Genomic DNA, 17,976 nt, shown 5'->3' on the forward strand with positions numbered 1-17,976 from the left:
CCCATGATCTCACTTACATAGAGAGTCTAAAGAACTTGAACTCACGGAGGTGGTGGAGAGCAGAATGGTGGTGACCGGGGCTGGGAGTGGGGACAGGGGGGTTAGGGACATGTTGTCGGTCAAAGGATACAAAACTTCAGTTAGATAAAAGGAATAAGCTCAAGAGATCTATTGTACAACACCACGGGGACAACAGGTAATAGCAACATGTTATATTCTTGAAAATTGCTAAGAGAATAGATTTTAAGCGTTCTCACCATAAAAATAATAAGTATGTAAGGTAATGCTTACATTAAATTAGCTCGATTTAGCCATTACGTAATGTATATATGACCTGCCTCAAAACATGTTGTGCACTATACATATTTTTGTTTTAGTCAATTCTTCAAAAATTACAAACCTTTAGCTAGACTGGCAAAGGTAAAAAGGAGAAGACACGAACAAATAAAGTCAGAAATTTAAGCGGGGGCATTAATACCAACCTTACAGAAATAAAAAGGATTTAAAAAGAATACAATGAACAGTTGCAAGCCAACAAATCTGATAACCTAGGCAAAATGGATGAATTCCTAGGAATGCACCAATTACCTAAATGACTCAAGATGACATAGAAAATCTCTGCAGACAAGTAAAGAGATAAAATCAGTGATCAAAACGTCCCAATAAGAGTTAAGTCCAGGGTTATATGGCTTCACGGGCAAATTCCACCAAACATTTGAAAAATTAACACTAATCCTTCTCAAATTCTTCCAAGAAAAAGAGAAATAGAATGCATTAACACAAATTCATTCCAGGAAACCAGCATTACTATGATATACCAATGCCAGATACATATATCACAAGAAAAAAAAAATCACAGACCAATATCCCTGTGAACATAAATGCATAAATACTCAAAAAATATTATCAAACAAAACCCAACGGCATACTGAAAAGATTATGTAGCATGACCAAGTGGAACTGATCCCAGGAATGTAAACATGAGTCAACATAAGAAAACCAATGAATATTATATACCACATCTACAGGAAAGGAGAAAAAACTACGTAATGATCTTAATTGACGCAGAAAAGGCATTTGACAAGATGAAACAAACTTTATGATTTAAAAAAAGAAAACACTCAGAAAACTAGGAGTGGAAAGGAAATGCTTGGCAGGGCGACGGTGATTTATGAGAAACACACAGCTAAAACCGTGCTCAGTGGTGAAAGACAGAAAACCTTCCCCCAAGATCAGTAATAAGACAATAAGCCTGTGTTCACTACTGCTATTCAACAAGGTACTGGAAGTTCTATCCATAGTACTTAGACAAGAAAAAGAAAATAAAAGGCATCCAAATTAAAAAGATGGAAGAAGAGACCAGGTGTGGTGGCCTACATCTGTAATCCTAGCACTCTGGGAGGCTGAGGTGGAAGGACTGCTTGAGGCCAGGAGTTCAAGACCAGCCTAGGCAATAGCAAGACACCATCTCTACAAAAAATAAAAAATTAGCTAGGTGTGGTGGCACACACCTGTAGTCCCAGATACGTGAGAGGCTGGAGCAGGAGGACCGCTTGAGCCCAGGAGTTTGAGGTTGCTGTGAGCTAGGCTGACAGTATGGCACTCACCCAGGGCAATAGAGTGAGATTCTGTCAGAAAAGAAAAAAGAAAAGAAAAGAAAAGAAAAGAAAAGAAAAGAAAAGAAAAGAAAAGAAAAGAAAAGAAAAGAAAAGAAAAGAAAAGAAAAGAAAAGAAAAGAAAAGAAAAGAAAAGAAAAAAGAAAAACAAATTCAGAGGACCAATTCAAATATCACTACAGTTATCTCTTTGAGGTGTCTCCATATTGCTTTCCACAGAGGTCGCACTAGTTTGCGGTCCCACCAGCAGCGTATGAGTGTTCCTATCTCTCCACATCCACGCCAGCTTTTATTGTTTCGGGACTTTTTGATAAAAGCCATTCCCACTGAGGTTAACTGATATCTCATTGTGGTTTTGATTTGCATTTCCCTGATGATTACAGATGTTGAGCATTTGATCCAGCCATCCCATTACTGGGCATCTACCCAAAGGAAAAAAAGGCATTCTATAAAAAAGACATCTGCACTAGAATGTTTATAGAAGCACAATTCACAATTGCAAAGTTGTGGAAACAACCCAAGTGCCCGTCAATACATGAGTGGATTAATAAAATGCAGTATATGTATACCATGGAGTTATATTCATCCACAAAAAACAGTGGTGATCCAGCACCTCTTGTATTATCCCGGATAGAGCTGGAACCCATTGTACTAAGTGCAGTATCACAAGAATGGAAAAACAGGCACCACATGGACTCACCATCCAACTGGTATCAACGGTTCAACACTTATGTGCGTGTATAGTAATAACATTCATAGTGTGTCCAACAGGTGGGAGAGGAGGGGATGGGTATATTCACACCTAACGGGTGCGATGTGCACCCTCTGGGGGGTGGACACGCTTGAAGCTCTGACTCCAGGGGAAAGGGGGGCGGCAAGGCAACATACATAACCCAAACATTTGTACCCCCATAATATGCTGAAATAGAAAAAAAAAGAAAGAAAACAATAGGCATCCCAATAAAAAAATAAGCACGGAACTAGAACAAGCACTTCACAAAAGAGGATATGCAAATGTCCAGTAACCATATGAGAAATTATCAATATGATTAATCATCAGGGACTACTACTACATATCCAGCAGAATGGCTGGAATGAATACTGACAATGCCAAGTGTCAGCAAGGACTCAGAGAACAACAGGGAATTGCACGTGCCAGAAGAAATATTAATATAAAGCGGTTCAATCACCTCAGAAAATTTTTTGGCATCAGCTATTCATGTTGAACACACACATCCAGCAATTCAACTCCTAAGTATGTGCCCACCAGAAATGCAAGCACTCCTGCAAGGCGATAAATCTAAATTTTAAAAAAAGGGGAAAAATGATTGCCATAAAGGTCAAAAATGATAGTTTCCGGTCGGGAGAGGGAGGGCACTGCTGGGGAAGGGGGTTTGGGGTCTCAGCAAAATTCCAAAATTCCAAAATTTCTCCAGCTGGGAAGTAGCTACGCAAGTATTTGCTTTATAATAATGTTAAGCTGTGTATTTGTTTCATGTGTTTTTCCATAGTGTGCTCTGTTATAGTCATGATAAAAGAAATTTTAAAAGAAAAAGAGAATACACCAAAACGCTAAGGACCCGAGGGTAAAGGGTGGGGGACCTTTGGATAACATTTCCTTTCTTACCTTGCCGGAGCTCTCGTTTCTCAGCAACAGGGAGTCGGCGGTGGAGAAGCGGGAGTCTGGGCCTCAACTGAAGTCCCAGCTCCCCGTCATCGGCTATGCGGCCTTTCGCAAGTTACTTAACCTCCGTGCTGTCCCCTCCTCTGCTAGCTGGGGTAGTAGGCCGCTGTGCACACCCAGGACAGGGAGTGCCGTCCGCAGTGAGCCTCCGCTCAGTGGTAGCTGCTACCGGATCAGGTCCACGCCACGTTTACGTTGGGGGAAAACGTGAAATACAGACTTCGGCCCGGGGCAGTTGCCACACTCACTGTGACTAATTGTTTTCCTCCTCCACCTGACAGCGGGCACCACAAGGACAGCGTCTGTCTGACCTGCTCCCTCATCCCAGCAGGCAGCACGGCCCGAGCGAAAGGCGTCCAGGTGTGTGGCTTTTAATGCAACGCCGCCGCGGGGATGCAGAGTGTGGACACCTGGGGGTGCCCGCCGCAGCCCGAGCCCGGCCTCCCTCCTGCTTCCCCAGAGGAGAGGCTCCGGCATGCTGTGGGCCTAGAAGCGGCCCCTCTCTGGGGTCCTGGGTCTTGCCTCTGTGTCCTTGGGAACAGCTCCGGGGGGGTGGGAAGGACCCTTTGGCCTTGTCTCAGGGAAAGGAAGAGGATGGGGGACGGGGGTCGGGCTGGGAGGCTCCAAGGACGCCCCGTCTGTTACCTAGCGGGCGTACCTGCCTGGAGGGTTCAGGATGAACCCAGCTCTGACCGGGACGTGCCTCAAGGCAGCCCCAGGGCTGGGGGGCTGGAGGGCCGGGAAGGCAGCCCCAGGACAGTGGGCCACTCCTGAGCAGCTCCCCCGGGCTGACCCTCCTCAGGCGCAAGGCTTGAGCTGGCTCTTCTGTGGTCAGTGACAAATGTCTTCCTCAGACACAGAGTGCTTGCACAGACATCAGCCCGTTTACTCTCCATAACAGCCCTGGGAGCTAATCCGTCCTCGTTCTATAAGGCAGGAGGTTGTAACAGACACGAAGAATTCAGACCAAGGTCATCCAGCCCTGGCCTCAACCCACACCCTCCCTCCCCTCCATGTCTCCCCAGCTCTTCCTAGGAGACCAGCAGGAGCAACTCAGCCTCAGCCCCAGCAAGGCCCCGAGACCCCTGCCGCTTCCTTGCCTCCTAGGAGCAGCCAGGAAATGTGCTTGTCTCTCTGGAGGCTGCAGAATGGCCTCGGGAGGACCCTGAACCTAGAGAGGAACCCGACCCGGCCCTGCGCGGCTCCAGGGCCCCCTGCAAGGCTCTGCTCCTTTGGCACGGTCTCGGGTGGGAGAGCTGTCCCGTCCACACGCCAACGGTGGCCTGCGAGAAGAGCACAAAGGGCCCTACGAGGGGAAAAGCATCCAGGAAGTCACGGATTCCCAGAATGGCAGCTCTGGGTTTCCCAACAGAGAAATAGGGCGGTTTGGGGGTTTGGGGGGAGAGAGCAGCGCAGGGTTTCAGATCGGAGATGCGAAGGTCACAGGCGGAGAAGGGCTTCCTCAGTAAGGAGCAGGGCCTTTCAAAGCTGTGGCCTTGCTAACGGTAGCAGATGTCTGGGACTCTTTAGGAAGGAGCTGGAGGAAAGGCGGGCTTCTGTCTCGCAGGGTGGAAGCTGCTGCTTCCCAAGAGCAGGCTCCCTCCCGTCGCTCCATAGCCTAGGCGCAGGTCACCGGCAGAGGGCCGCTGCGATGAGTCAGATGTGGCCACAGCTCCATCGCCCTAGTCTGCATCTCCAGCAACTTCCTCTCCTGACATCAAAGTGAAAACGCAAGTGAACGCAAGAATCCAGCTGACTGAAGAGAATCACCCCATAATATTCTGGTTCAGGCTGTGCTGGATCAGGCCAGAACGACAAGCCTCGGGACAGCCTCCTTTTCTGTTCCCTTGGAAGACATCTGATCCTCAGAACAGTTTTCACCTGCTGAACCTCTGCCGGGAAGGACGAACTGCTTCCTCCAAACCAGGCTGAAAGGAGGCAGAGGGGCAAAGCGGCCCCGGCCCGCACCCACACGCACGCACACGCAGGGTGGGGGACTGGAACGCTGTGCCAGCAGCCACCTTCCCCTTCACCGTCAACGGGCAGCAACTGCGCTCATCAGAACCTGGGCTTGGGGACCAGGGGTGACAGCCCACACAGTTGGTGCGCTGTAGCTTCACACAGGGGCATGGGTGTGCAGATACAGACACGCTGCATCTTGGCTCTGACCCCGGCTGTGTGTCCAGGGCGCTAGCGGTATCAGACGACATGCCAACTATGGTGATCTTGGGCACAGCCTGGGTTGCCATGGTTTCCTCATCTAATTTCTGTAATCCTCCAGTGAACAACGACTTAAAGGGACCTCGTGGGAGCCCGGCACAGCGCTGAGTCTGGGGCGGGAGAGGAGTGAAAGCCAGGTCCTGTTCTCAAGCAGCTCAGTCCGTGGGGCAAACTGCGGACTTGCTACCAGAGAGCCTGCACTGTCCCTCTTCCGTGCACGTCTAAAACCAGGCAACCCCAGGCAAGGCTCGCCTATTTCCACCTCAGTGCCTCTCAAGTTTCAACACACTCCTTTTCAGCTAAGATACGGAAACAAGAGGTAAGACATAACCCATTAGTGCCAGCGTTGGTGCGGAGCTCCTGTCTATGCGGAAAGCGAGCTGGGAGAAGGGAGGGGACGACACCACAGGGGAGCAGGGTGCATGAGTGGTGTAAGACGCAAATGCCGGTCTCAGGCCACTAGTCCAGCAGCTCAAGCGCCTCTGGGAGACTCTAGCAGCATTTTTTATCAAGGTACAATCTGATACTCCAAAAGTCCGAGGCTGTTTGATTGCGGCACTGGGATTCAGGCAGCAAAGACTGTGCCACCAGGAAGCACCCAAGGAGCCCAGATCCGCTGAGGGGATGACACCTCAGGTTGCAGTGACCTTCCCTCCCAGACAACAGGGACACCAGGATGCTAGAAAGAGCACAGTGAATTAGCTATTTTACTTTGCCATCCTGCTTTGCTACAGTTTTCCATAAGCTTCTGCACCTGGCTGTAAATCGGCCCTCAACAAGGATTAGAAAATGTAAGAGGAATTCCCGAAGGCACAGTCCTGCCACTGAGAGGGACAACTGCATGCCGGGCAGGCTAGCGTCCTCCAGACCTGCCACCACCCCGTTCACCACTCAGATGTCATCACGGAGATGAAACACACTTGCACAATCATGGATTTGTGTCTTTGCCATTTATTTTTTAAAATCTTATTCAAAATAGTAAACAATACAATTTCAGATATGAAAAAAATTACTGCAATAAAACAGTTCAGGTGTATTTCCACTGTGCTTCCCTTCCTTATCGGGAAAGTACGTTGTCCACCTGAGAGACGGGATGGATGAACTTCTCTTCCCATCTCTACACAAAGCACAAGCCACGGGCTCACCGGGCCGTGATTAACATATATTAGGGGTTATGTTTTCTAAAAAGTTGTAGCGACACTTGTAAGTCAACATGGTGCAAATCACATATTTACATATTGATCAATTCTTTATGATAAAACACAGACAAAAATGAAAAAAGCAAATAATTTCCAGTTCTGTAAAAAAAAAAAAAAACTAAGAAAATAAAACAAGTTCGGAGAAAAAAAGTTCATTGTACACATATATCCTTTATGTATACAAACAACTTCATTCAGATATAATTTTAATTTGAAATACCTACATACAATACTATTTAAGTAATAATGACCCCTAAGATTTATTCAAAGCTACTATAAAATAATAAAGTGAACAAATCTGATATACTTTTAAACTCTGCCCATTGCCTGAAACCTTGGAGGAACCCATGCTTCAATCCACTGCTAACTGAAAGTAACTGTACATGTATTTCATATTTTACCACAGTCTCTACCTCTAAATTTAGTTTAGTAATTCAAACCAAAAAATGGTATCTCTGTAGCATTTTATCTATGTCCACAGCAAACGGCAATCTCTATTGCCAGAATTTCTAGACATATTTAATGGATTACCTAAAACTGTGGTCAGATTGTACAATATCGTATCTTAAATTATGTTTAAATTATCTAAAAATATCAAAGCCTTTCTCTTGGAAGAAAAATATATTACTGAAATGCAAAGCATTATCAACACATACCCTTGTACATTACAGTTCGGGACCACAGAGAAATATGTGCTTAAAAAACAGCATTTGGATGGCAGAGAGTGAATCTGAGTCTGCAGTACCAGATATGTTAGAATCTAGTTACAAGTCTGGAATCTTTCAAAAGTAGCATCACTAATAATTCCATAAGAAGTATGATAAACTAAAACAATAAAAACTAACAGTGTAAATATAAGGTAATGTTTAACTCACATTTTGGACACCTGATTAAATTCAGCTCTAAAAGTACAGATAAAAAATTATATGCTCCTTGTTTGTGACATTGAATTTCCAAAGCACCAAGGCAAAAGAGAGACCTACCTCTCATTTAAGTACCAACTGCCTACGGCAAACATCTGCACAGCATCATATAAAAAGTCAAGCAAATAAAATTACATAATAAGCAAACTCAAATCACAGTGCTTTAAAAAATATAATCATTGGTGATCTTCAAAGAAGGCATTGCCTCACTGACATTCTGATCTAGACGGCGGTACTCCACTGTTTTGGAACAGAGGCCATCACGCCACTTCCTGCTTTGAACCAGAAGGAAAATCTGGAATAAAACAAAATTAATTAAATATGCAAAAGAGAAAACAAAGAATATGGTAAACATTTTTATAACCAAGTGAAAAATCTCTCTCCTAGGCTCCCAAACACAAAAAGTAAAATATTAACAATAAAGGCCGTTTTGCTTTCCATATTGTAAACAAGGCTAGACAATGGTTCTCAAATTTCATGCACATAGGAACATTTGTTAAAGACTCAGATTCCTGGGCTCTATCTTCAGAGGCTGAGTTAGCACATAAAGTGGAGCCCAGGAACCCCATGTTTAACAAGTGCCTTAGGTGTTTACAACAGAGATGGCCCAACAGTAAATACTGGGAGATGCAGTATCACTAGCATTCGAAATTCTGTCCACCTACAAACACAAAACTAGTGAGAGATCATTAACTACAAATAACCAGAAGGGTCTGTTTGTTGGCTATTCTCAAGCTATTACTAGATTCACTCATACTCAACAAAGCTGGTAGGCATTTTGAAATTATCTGGTCCAGTTTCACCATCTCTTAGGTAAAAAAAAAATCAAGGCCCCAAAGGTTAAGATGGCTTTCAGGGAATTACAAAGTAAGCCACAACAAAGTCAAGAACTGAGACTTCCTGACCAGTAGGTATTAAAAAGCAAATTATATGTTTGATCTCCCTTTAAGTATTTTGAAAGGCTCAACTATTCCGCTCTGGGACTCACAGAGCCAAGATGACCCTCACACTGACTGACCCGTCCAGTCCTGTTTGTGCCTCCTTTGCCTCATATGATCCACCAAACCCATGCTGGCATGGAAATTTTCATCACAATATTATTTCTGAACCCAAAATTGGAAACCATCGAAATGCCCAATAGGAAAACAGCTGAATCATTTCTGTACCTATTAAATCATGTTTTTAAAGAATATTAATGACATGGAAAATACTCATATATTAGGTAAAAAGATATAAAACTCTATACCAAAATGTTAATAATGCTCCATGTAATAGCTTAAATTTTTTTTCTAAATGCTTCTATGTTTTCTGAATTCCCTAAAATAAACATGTAATACTTTTATAACCAGAAAAAGTTATTAAAAAATCATTAAGTTCAATGCTCAATAAATTAAAAGGTAAGTATTAAATTAATACTCTTTCTCTACAAGTATTCCCATACAAGTAGTTATGCTAAATTAAGATACAAAACCTTTAAAAAAAAAAAATCACTGGGCTTTGGTATTGCTTATTAAGAAACAATTTGACTCGTTTTTTAGATGTGCATATTGTCAATCATTCCCTATAATTTGTTAAAATATATAACAGACTTATAAACTGATTAGACATCTCAACATTTTACCATCAATTTAAACTTGACTAAAGAAAGGGGGAAAAAAACAAAAACCCTGAATCATCAAAAGCATTAATAAGACATAAGACTGAGACAATAAAAGGCAACTAGAGGGGCTGAAAAATCGCAGACTCACCTTTCTTTTATTGTGATATGTTACATAAACAACAGCAATACAAAAAGCAAAAATAATAAGATGAAAAAAGAAATGGCTATCTTCCTCTTCCATATTTGAAGATGGGGTCTTAAAAGATTTCACTGACTGTTCGATTTCCATGTAACCTCTGTTTTCTTCCAAGGTGTCATCAGACTCGTCATCCCTGGGGCTGGTGGTCCAGTCGTAGTCTGGCTCCCCATAGTCTCCGTTGTCCAGAGAGTCCTTGGCTGTGGACGGAGAGCTGTTCAGCCTGAGCAGATCCTCCTCCTCCATGCCGGGATCTTCGTTGTTATCAGCTTCCTCTTGGGACGGAGAAGCAGTAGGTGAGGGACGAGGGGCCACAGATGCTCCTCCACTTTTCTCTGTACCAGTTGCGGGGGGGAGAGTAGTACTAATTTGGGACATAGAAGGTTTCGTTTGGTTTTCATGTGCCATAGCATTTGTGTTTGGGGTAGAAACATCTGGGTTGAGTACAGTTTGTTCTGATGAATCATTAGGCAGTGATACAACTGAAATAAACAAAGAACATTAAACTCAAATCTCCAACTTTATCTCCACCAAGCTAGAAGCATATTTACCTAAATTTTTCACTAAGCATTTCTCTCTGCTAAATTCCTATAACTTTCTCTTGAGAACCAATTATTAAATCTCAATAGCCAGCAATCAATCACATTTCTTAGTCAGTTATTCATCAGATAACAATTGTTTTGCCAGATAATAACAACTTAAGCCGCATAAAGGACCTACTGCATTACAGAGCCTGCCAACAACAGAAAAGAGAAGGGTCTGACTTTAGGCCACAACGGCAAAGCTCACACATGGCCCTTCCCCATCCTTTGTTTTCATTTCACAAGGAGGTTGGACTTCGGTCATCCTTGTCCAGCTTCCACTCTACACCCAGAATGGAAAGATAAGCGGCTGATTCTGGCTCAAGTAGGTCACAAAAAAGATGGAATTTGGACCTAAATACTTTCAACACAACATAGCAAATTCAAGAGAAACTATAAGCATGCTGTAGACAGTATTTCTAAATGATACTTGTACTAGAAGATTCCGTTTCTTAAATCTTAAAAAAAAAAAAAAGTATCCTCAGGAAGAAGAAAGGGAAAACTCCTAAAGGACAAAAGTCAGAAACTAGAACTTGAAAGCTAAACAACTAGACTACTTTAAAGACTGGAAAAGACAATTCAGGTACGGAAAATGACACTAAATGCAGTCAAATTCTTATGTCCCTGTGCTGCTACCTACCGAGAACAATACAGTGGCAAATGTACAGAAGCAGGCACTTTTGAAAGGGCGTAACCAAGACTTAGTCATCTAGGAATCCAAAGTACTTCTGTTAACTTTTTTTAGACTTTATCAAAACAAAAATATAAAACTTTAAAATTCTTACAGACTGCCAAGAATATACCCAAGCATTGAAATTTTAAGAAATCTAATATGGAATGAGTTTAAATAAATCTAAGGTGGTAACTTTGTACACTCACTTGAAATTTGGAACTTAACACATTCTAGACTAATTTTCTTATTACAAGAGTGATTGCTTTGAAATAACCCCACCATAAGGCATGCCTATAAGTTGGGTTGTCCCAAGCTTTACATGTCATACATGCCATGGAGCTGCTCCCCTATTAAAAGTATATATGTTCATTTTCATTTAACTTATTTTCAGGGGAGAACAACCTGGATTTATAACATTTAAAATTGGTGGGTATATTGGTGTGTAAGTCTTTATAAAGACTTAATAAGGCCGTGCGCGGTGGCTCACGCCTGTAATCCTAGCACTCTGGGAGGCCGAGGCGGGCGGATTGCTCAAGGTCAGGAGTTCAAAACCAGCCTGAGCAAGACCCCGTCTCTACCATAAAAATAGAAAGAAATTAATTGGCCAACTAATATATATATATATAAAAATCAGCAGGGCATGGTGGCTTGTGCCTGTAGTCCCAGCTACTCGGGAGGCTGAGGCAGGAGGATCGCTTGAGCCCAGGAGTTTGAGGTTGCTGTGAGCTAGGCTGACGCCACGGCACTCACTCTAGCCTAGGCAAGAAAGCGAGACTCTGTCTCAAAAAAAGAAAAAAAAAAAAAAAAAAAGACTTAATAAAAAAAGATAGGCCGGGCGCTGTGGCTCACGCCTGTAATCCTAGCTCTTAGGAGGCCGAGGCGGGCGGATTGCTCAAGGTCAGGAGTTCAAAACCAGCCCGAGCGAGACCCCGTCTCTACTATAAATAGAAAGAAATTAATTGGCCAACTAATATATATATAAAAAATTAGCCGGGCATGGTGGCGCATGCCTGTAGTCCCAGCTACCCGGGAGGCTGAGGCAGAAGGATCACTCGAGCCCAGGAGATTGAGGTTGCTGTGAGCTAGGCTGACGCCACGGCACTCACTCTAGCCCGGGCAACAAAGTGAGACTCTGTCTCAAAAAAAAAAAAAAAAAAAGATAAACAGTCCCTCAGTTGTCCCAGCTGTAACAACATTTATGGGGCTCTAACAAATAAAAACAGAGACCACAGGGCACTTTAATACTCCACACTCGACCTCGCTCACCTTACACTACACCCATCACAAGATTTTCAACCTTATCTTAGGGGGAAAAGTTGTTTCTGAAACTACAGCTACCAGATATATACCCCCAAACCATGTCTCTTAAGCATTCTAGCAAAAACCATAAATGTTTAAATGTTATTTTTTTTCATTGATTAAGTGATCAAAACAATTATGCTACTTAAGTATAGGTTATTAAGTATGAACTGTCCAATTTCCTTAAGTACTAAGTTTGACAGCTGATAATCTCTGACATTTCACTTTGACACTTCTTGTTTTATTTTTATTGTGAAGCTACATCCTCAGTCTTTCAAATATACAGTTTGGCTTATGATTATCTGTCAAAATTTTTTTAGAGCAATTTTTGGAAAACCATAGGTAAGTCACAAATTCATGTCATTTTCAAATATGAGCTCCATCATGGAACCAATGCAGCACAGACACCTCAAAATATCAACAAAGTGTTTGGGAAGGATGTGGCTAATGAACACATAGTACGTCGATGGTTTGAGAAGTTCCATTTTATTGATTTTAATCTAAAAATGAGCCACATGGGTGACCTGAGACCAAAGTGGGTAATGATGAGCTAGCTGAAAGTTGTAGTGGAAGCAAATCCATCTTAATCTACACATGAATTACCAGCAAGGTTTGATGTTACTATTCCAACAATATTGTACCATTTGAAACAAATGGGCAAGGTTAGGAAGCTTGTAGATGGGTTCCAAGTGAATTAAATGAGCATCAGAAGAGAAATTGTCTTGAAGCTTGCCTTTCTTTGCTGTCGTGCCATAAAGACAAACCATTTCTATAGCGTATTGTTACATGGGATGAAAAATGGATTCTTTTTGATAATTGCAAGCAGTTGGCACAATGGTCGGATAAAGATGAAGGGCCAAAACACAGTCCAAAACCAAATATTCATCAAGAAAAGCTAATAGTGTCTGTTTGGTGGTGCAGCGCTGGTATTAACTACTACAGCTTCAGGAAACCTGGTCAACCAATTACAGCGGATGTCTACTGCAACCAACTGAACGAAATGATGAGGACCCTTGTGATTAAGCAGCTGATACTGGTCAACAGAGACAGGCCAATCGTCTTGCAAGACAATGCTCAAGCATGTGTCCCACAAATAACGCTGCTCAAACTACAGAGCCTGGACTTGGAAACTGTCATCCACCATATTCACGAGACCATGAACCAACTAAGTACTTACTTCCAGGCTTTGGACCACTTCTTACAAGGAAAAATATTCAATTCTGAATAAGCTGTGGAAAACACCTTTCTCAATTTCACTGCTACTCACGCTCTCCAGGCTTCTTTGCTGCTGGCATAAACTAGCTACCCTCAAGATCGCAAAACTTGATAATTTAGGCGCATACTTTGATTAATTGTACTGTTTATTGTTTGAGATATAATAAACTACACTTTTGATTCGAAATTGGACATTTCATATTTAATGACCCAATACTTTTTTTTCCGGTATATTATGGGGGTACAGATTTTAAGTTTTCAATAAATGCCCATTCCCCCTTCCCCCACAAGTTTGAGTTTCCAGCATGACCATCCCCCAGATGGTGCACATCTCACTCATTATGTATGTATATACCCGCCCCCCTCCCACGTGCCCAATACCCTATTACTGTAGTACCTATGTGTCCACTTAGGTGCTGCTCAGTTAATACCAGTTTGCTGGTGAGTATACGTAATGACCCAATACTTTAAGAACAGGAATATCTTCATGAACCAGGGAAATCCTCATTATATTTTACTAATGATGAAAGGGCCATGAGAAAATAGACTTAAGTTTTTCCCCACAGACTTGCAAACACATGTAGGAGGACAATCCGGTCACCAACAGTGAAGTGCTGCTGGGAAACAAGCATGTACCCACAGAACTGCAGTACAGGAACGTAGGGCTAGGCAGGCCCTGTTGGCAAGTACGAAAACACTATCCTAGCTCACACTGTTCTGCATCTGAAAACTCAAAAAAAAATTTAGGGAAAAACGTAGGATTGTGTGTTGGCCTGAAATTATAATGGGAATACTAAACAAGATCCTGCTTAATCATTGTAAGTTCTTATGAGTGGATTTCCCCCCACTAAGTATCAGGCCCTGGTTTGCAGATTTCATTTCTCAATAAAGCCTTCAATATCCTGATTTCACAATGTAACATTGGCAAGAAAGAAATCCTTTCTTAATCAAATCCTACAGATCCATTAAAATGAGGCAGGGCTGTCCAAGTTACCCTACGACACAGGGACGTGTTTACAAAGAATCTCCTTTGTTCCCAAACTCCTCTCCCTCTCCCCACCCCCTCAGGGAACCAACACCCCAGTGGTGTTTTATTTTTTGTTTTTTTGTTTTGTTTTTTTTTTTCAAAGAGAAGGGGTCTCGCTGTCACCCAGGCTGAAATGCAGTGGCACGATGATCGCTCACAGTCAACCTGGAAGCCCTATGCTCAAGCAATCCTCCCGCTGGGATTACAGGTGAGAGACTGCACCCGGCCGGCCCCGACTCTTCACCAAGCACCAGCACCCACCAGACCTCAGAGATGCACCAGGACCCGAAGGCAGATCCTTTCCCTTCACTTTCCCTTTCAGAAATATTCAGTCTAACTCAGTCCAGTCACTGTGTCCCCACCCCTGCCCACCACGGTCTCTACCTCACTGGTTCTGGAAAACCCCCATCCTTCCTTGGCCCTGCTAGACCCCTGAGTCCCCCATCTCAGGGTCCTCTCCAGACACCACACCCCCTATCCTGGCCATCTCCTCGGCCCCGTCTCCTCCGCCCTTGCTTCTAGAGCCCCCTAACCTCCCACTCCAGGAAATTCTGGAGATCCCCACCAGCGCCATGCCTTGCGGCTGCCTGGACACCACTCCTCCCTCCCCGCCCACCGACATATCCTGGTCCCCGTCTCTCCCAGCCCCACTTTTCTCAGGCCCCCTGGAGACCCTGCCACCTTGGACCCCGTCGGACACCACACTCTCCCTCCTCGGGCCCGCAGAGCCCCTGCCCCGGCTGGACACCGCCAGCCCCTTTTCCTGGCCTGCGCCCAGGCCCGCCCCGCCTGCCCGCGCGCCCGCCCGCCCTGCCGCGGCGCCGCCTTTACCGCTGGAGACGGTGGCGGACGCCAGCAGGAGCGCCAGGACCAGCGGCCGCGCCAGCCCCGCGGAGGCCTGAATGCCCGGTTCGGGCAGCAGCTTCGCCTGCGCAGCCCCCCTCATCCTCCCCAGGGCGGCAGCGGCCATAACGGACTCTGCCGGGAGCCTGCGCTGTTGCTAGGCTCTGCGTCATGACGTCAGACGCCGCGTCGGGCGCCGCGGCCCTGGGCGCCTGCGTCCCGGCGTGATGACGTCGCGGCTGGCGCGCGGCTCTGGGAAGAGGACTGAGGAGGAAGGATGTGGGAGTCGCAGGAAGAAGAGAGGGGAGCGCGCTGTGCCCTCCGCCTGGGCAAGGGTGTGGCGTGCAGGGTGCTGGAGAGCGCGCGAGCCAGCCTTTCCCGTCTCCCGCGTGGTGGGACACTATACAGCCAATAAAAGCGTTTTGAAACAATTTTAAAAGGAAGATCCAACGGTGTCTTTACACAGACTGATGTCTAAAGCCAAGTCACTGCCCTTCCCCTCTCAGAGGCAAAAGAAACGTGTTAACTAACATATCTAGGTGGTGCAATTACAAGTAATTTTTATCATCTTTCCTTACAATTATTTATTATTTCAGCAAATATTTAGCACCTCTCCATGTTTAAGGATACAGCAGTGAAAAAAAGGAACCCCTCTGCCTTGGTGGAGTTTATTTTGCTGTGAGGGAGACTATGGTGTAAAATACGCAGTTTATGTAATATAAGATGGTGTGCATTACGGAGGAGAAGGAGGGAAGGTGGCTATGAAGTACAGGTGAGGGGTTGCCACTGGAAATAGCTTCCAGGCTTCCTAAAATAAGCTATTACTTTTTAAATTTTGTAACTTAACCCCCTCCCCCATATGAAAATGCAAATTTAGAAACTTCCAGGAATTTCACTTAGGGCCCTGGCACAACGCTTTGATCTGTATGTCAGTTCTGGGAATGTTTCCTCCATAAACAGCTATAGGCTTCAAGTCATAAAAGTTCCATTTGATCAATTTTCAGGAAAATAAGTGTGGCATCAAGCAAGACATTTATAGTGCCCACAGCGTCACCACTCTGGCATCTGTAATTCCCTCGTAGAAGACTGCTGCTATCCCCTGAGACTCGACTAAGCTGCCGCTCTGAAGACTAGAGAAGGGCCTGTGTTCTACTCCTGAATCTGGTTTCCCCACTGACCCTGGTGACAGCTCGCAGACACACGAACTCTGTGTTAAGAGAACTGAGAAGTCATTCATCCGCTCATTTCCTGGAATCCACCACAAGCCCATATAGACCGTCCTTGCTACAAACCTCCCAGGTCAGCCAAGGTGCAAAGTCCTCCCCACCTGCCCCAGGAGCTTTCACTTCTGGGAGTACAGAAAATACCACTCAGTTTAATGAACAAGCCTCTTGATCCTAGTTTCTGCTTGTTTGGAGATTGCTTCAGACTTTAAACAGCTTATGTAGGATAAACACACTGCAGTCCTCTTCTCTGATTCTTTGTCCACTTTGTCCTCACACCAGATTGTCTCAGTTCTCTTAACTGGTGAGATACTGTGAACTCACGGCATTTGCACAATGATGTCCCAATATGCTGCATACAACAGGCAGACATTAAGTAACCGGTGAGGGAATTATTCCCTTATGCTCGAAGCGCCCTTCATACACTTAAAAATATTTCAATACTGTACCTGGCATATGCAACCACTACAAACCATAATCTGTGGACAAATTTTAAATGTTCACTTAGAAATAACTGCAAGTCCTTATAAACCTGATGAAGACAGTATGATAAATACTGAGGACTACAGTTTTGGGGTAATCAGTTATACAAAGAACAAATCTAAACAAGTACCCTGTTTATTTACATTATTATTAATAAAGACAACAGGAGGAAGAGGAGGTTTCGATATTTTATTCAAGTTTTATTTTAAGTGATGTTAATTACAGCATTTGAAGGAGAGGATCTAATTCCACACAAAATGGAAGACTCTAAAATGTACCCCTTAAACTGCTAAAAAATAAATTGGTGAGAATACAACAGAAGTCCAATTTAGATTCTGAGTGTTGTCACCATGTGATTACAATCACACAGACTTCCCAGCTTATAGCTGGAGCGCCTAGAAGCTATTTCATACTCTGGTGCAAGGGCAAAAAACCACAACACAAGAAGGAATTAAGTCCTGAATTATTGGCTTCACCACATCCACCCTCTCCACCCCAAAATGGCACAAAGAAACAGCTACCACACCCTGCAAACCTTTTGGTGTAAAAGAGGTGATAAAGGACTGGGGTGGGAACAGGTCATGAAGATCTGTCTAAAAAAGTCCCTTTTAGGTGAGTTTGTACACACCATCAAGCAATCAGACTCTCATCAATTAGGGTTATTAGGAAACCAAGGTTCAATTCTCAGGAAGTCATGATTTCATTCATTTACTCAATATGAATTTACAAAGTGCCTACACATTATTAGCTTCCACTTGCAGCCATTTCTAGATAAAAAAGAAACCTGGCATCTCTAGAGGAGCCGCCAAGTTCCCCCCAAGTCTACAGCTGAAAAGACCTTTTTTGGAATCGGGTTTCTTTTGTACCTCTGAAAGGGTAACACCTTAAAGCTGAATCCTCTTTTAACCTGGAGGTCTAACATGATATTTAGCAATACTTGCATCCCAGACATACAACATTAAAAGATACACTAAATTCTGAAGGTAGCTATGCTGCAAAATAGTTTAAAATTAAACAATTATACAGTATTCATTTATGCTTGAAATTCCAGTCCTAGACCAAGCTTGTGGCCACCGGCATTGACGTTCTTCCCATCCAGCAGAGCTGACAGCGTCAGTTTGATACCTGCACGGGGGAAAACCAAGGACAGGGAAAAAGGAATGGAGGAAAGAAAAGAGAAGAAAGGTTAACACC

The 17,976-nt window shown here is 44.0% G+C and overlaps 2 protein-coding genes across 10 annotated transcripts in view; both read right to left on the reverse strand.

Annotated features, from left to right (window-relative positions):
- Positions 1 to 6,455: 6,455 nt before the first annotated feature.
- C21H5orf15 (chromosome 21 C5orf15 homolog) lies at positions 6,456 to 15,249 on the reverse strand. The gene is made up of 3 exons (XM_012762167.2): positions 15,065 to 15,249; positions 9,391 to 9,920; positions 6,456 to 7,937 (listed from the first exon to the last, which is right to left on the reverse strand). The coding sequence occupies exons 1-3, from the start codon at positions 15,201 to 15,203 to the stop codon at positions 7,806 to 7,808; spliced, it is 801 nt and encodes a 266-aa protein (XP_012617621.2). The 5' UTR covers positions 15,204 to 15,249; the 3' UTR covers positions 6,456 to 7,805.
- A 1,708-nt stretch (positions 15,250 to 16,957) lies between these two features.
- The window catches only part of VDAC1 (voltage dependent anion channel 1), a 25,965-nt gene continuing 24,946 nt past the window's right edge, over positions 16,958 to 17,976 (reverse strand). For all 9 annotated transcript variants that reach the window (XM_012762165.3, XM_012762163.2, XM_075996043.1 and 6 more), the window contains exon 9: positions 16,958 to 17,907. In XM_012762165.3, the coding sequence (XP_012617619.1) occupies positions 17,816 to 17,907 (92 nt within the window). In that variant the 3' untranslated portion in view covers positions 16,958 to 17,815. The remainder of the gene's footprint in view (positions 17,908 to 17,976) is intronic.

Source organism: Microcebus murinus, chromosome 21 (genome assembly GCF_040939455.1).
Source record: "Microcebus murinus isolate Inina chromosome 21, M.murinus_Inina_mat1.0, whole genome shotgun sequence".
Taxonomy (NCBI): domain Eukaryota; kingdom Metazoa; phylum Chordata; class Mammalia; order Primates; family Cheirogaleidae; genus Microcebus; species Microcebus murinus.

What these genes read in the sequence shown, in the direction of transcription:
- C21H5orf15 (XM_012762167.2), bottom strand. Translation starts at nt 15,203, where the DNA reads ATGGCCGCTGCCGCCCTGGGGAGGATGAGGGGGGCTGCGCAGGCGAAG. An exon ending in GTCCGCCACCGTCTCCAGCG is followed by an intron (nt 9,921 to 15,064) that starts GTAAAGGCGGCG and finishes TGTTTATTTCAG; the next exon opens with TTGTATCACTGCCTAATGAT. An exon ending in CATATCACAATAAAAGAAAG is followed by an intron (nt 7,938 to 9,390) that starts GTGAGTCTGCGA and finishes GTTTTATTCCAG; the next exon opens with ATTTTCCTTCTGGTTCAAAG.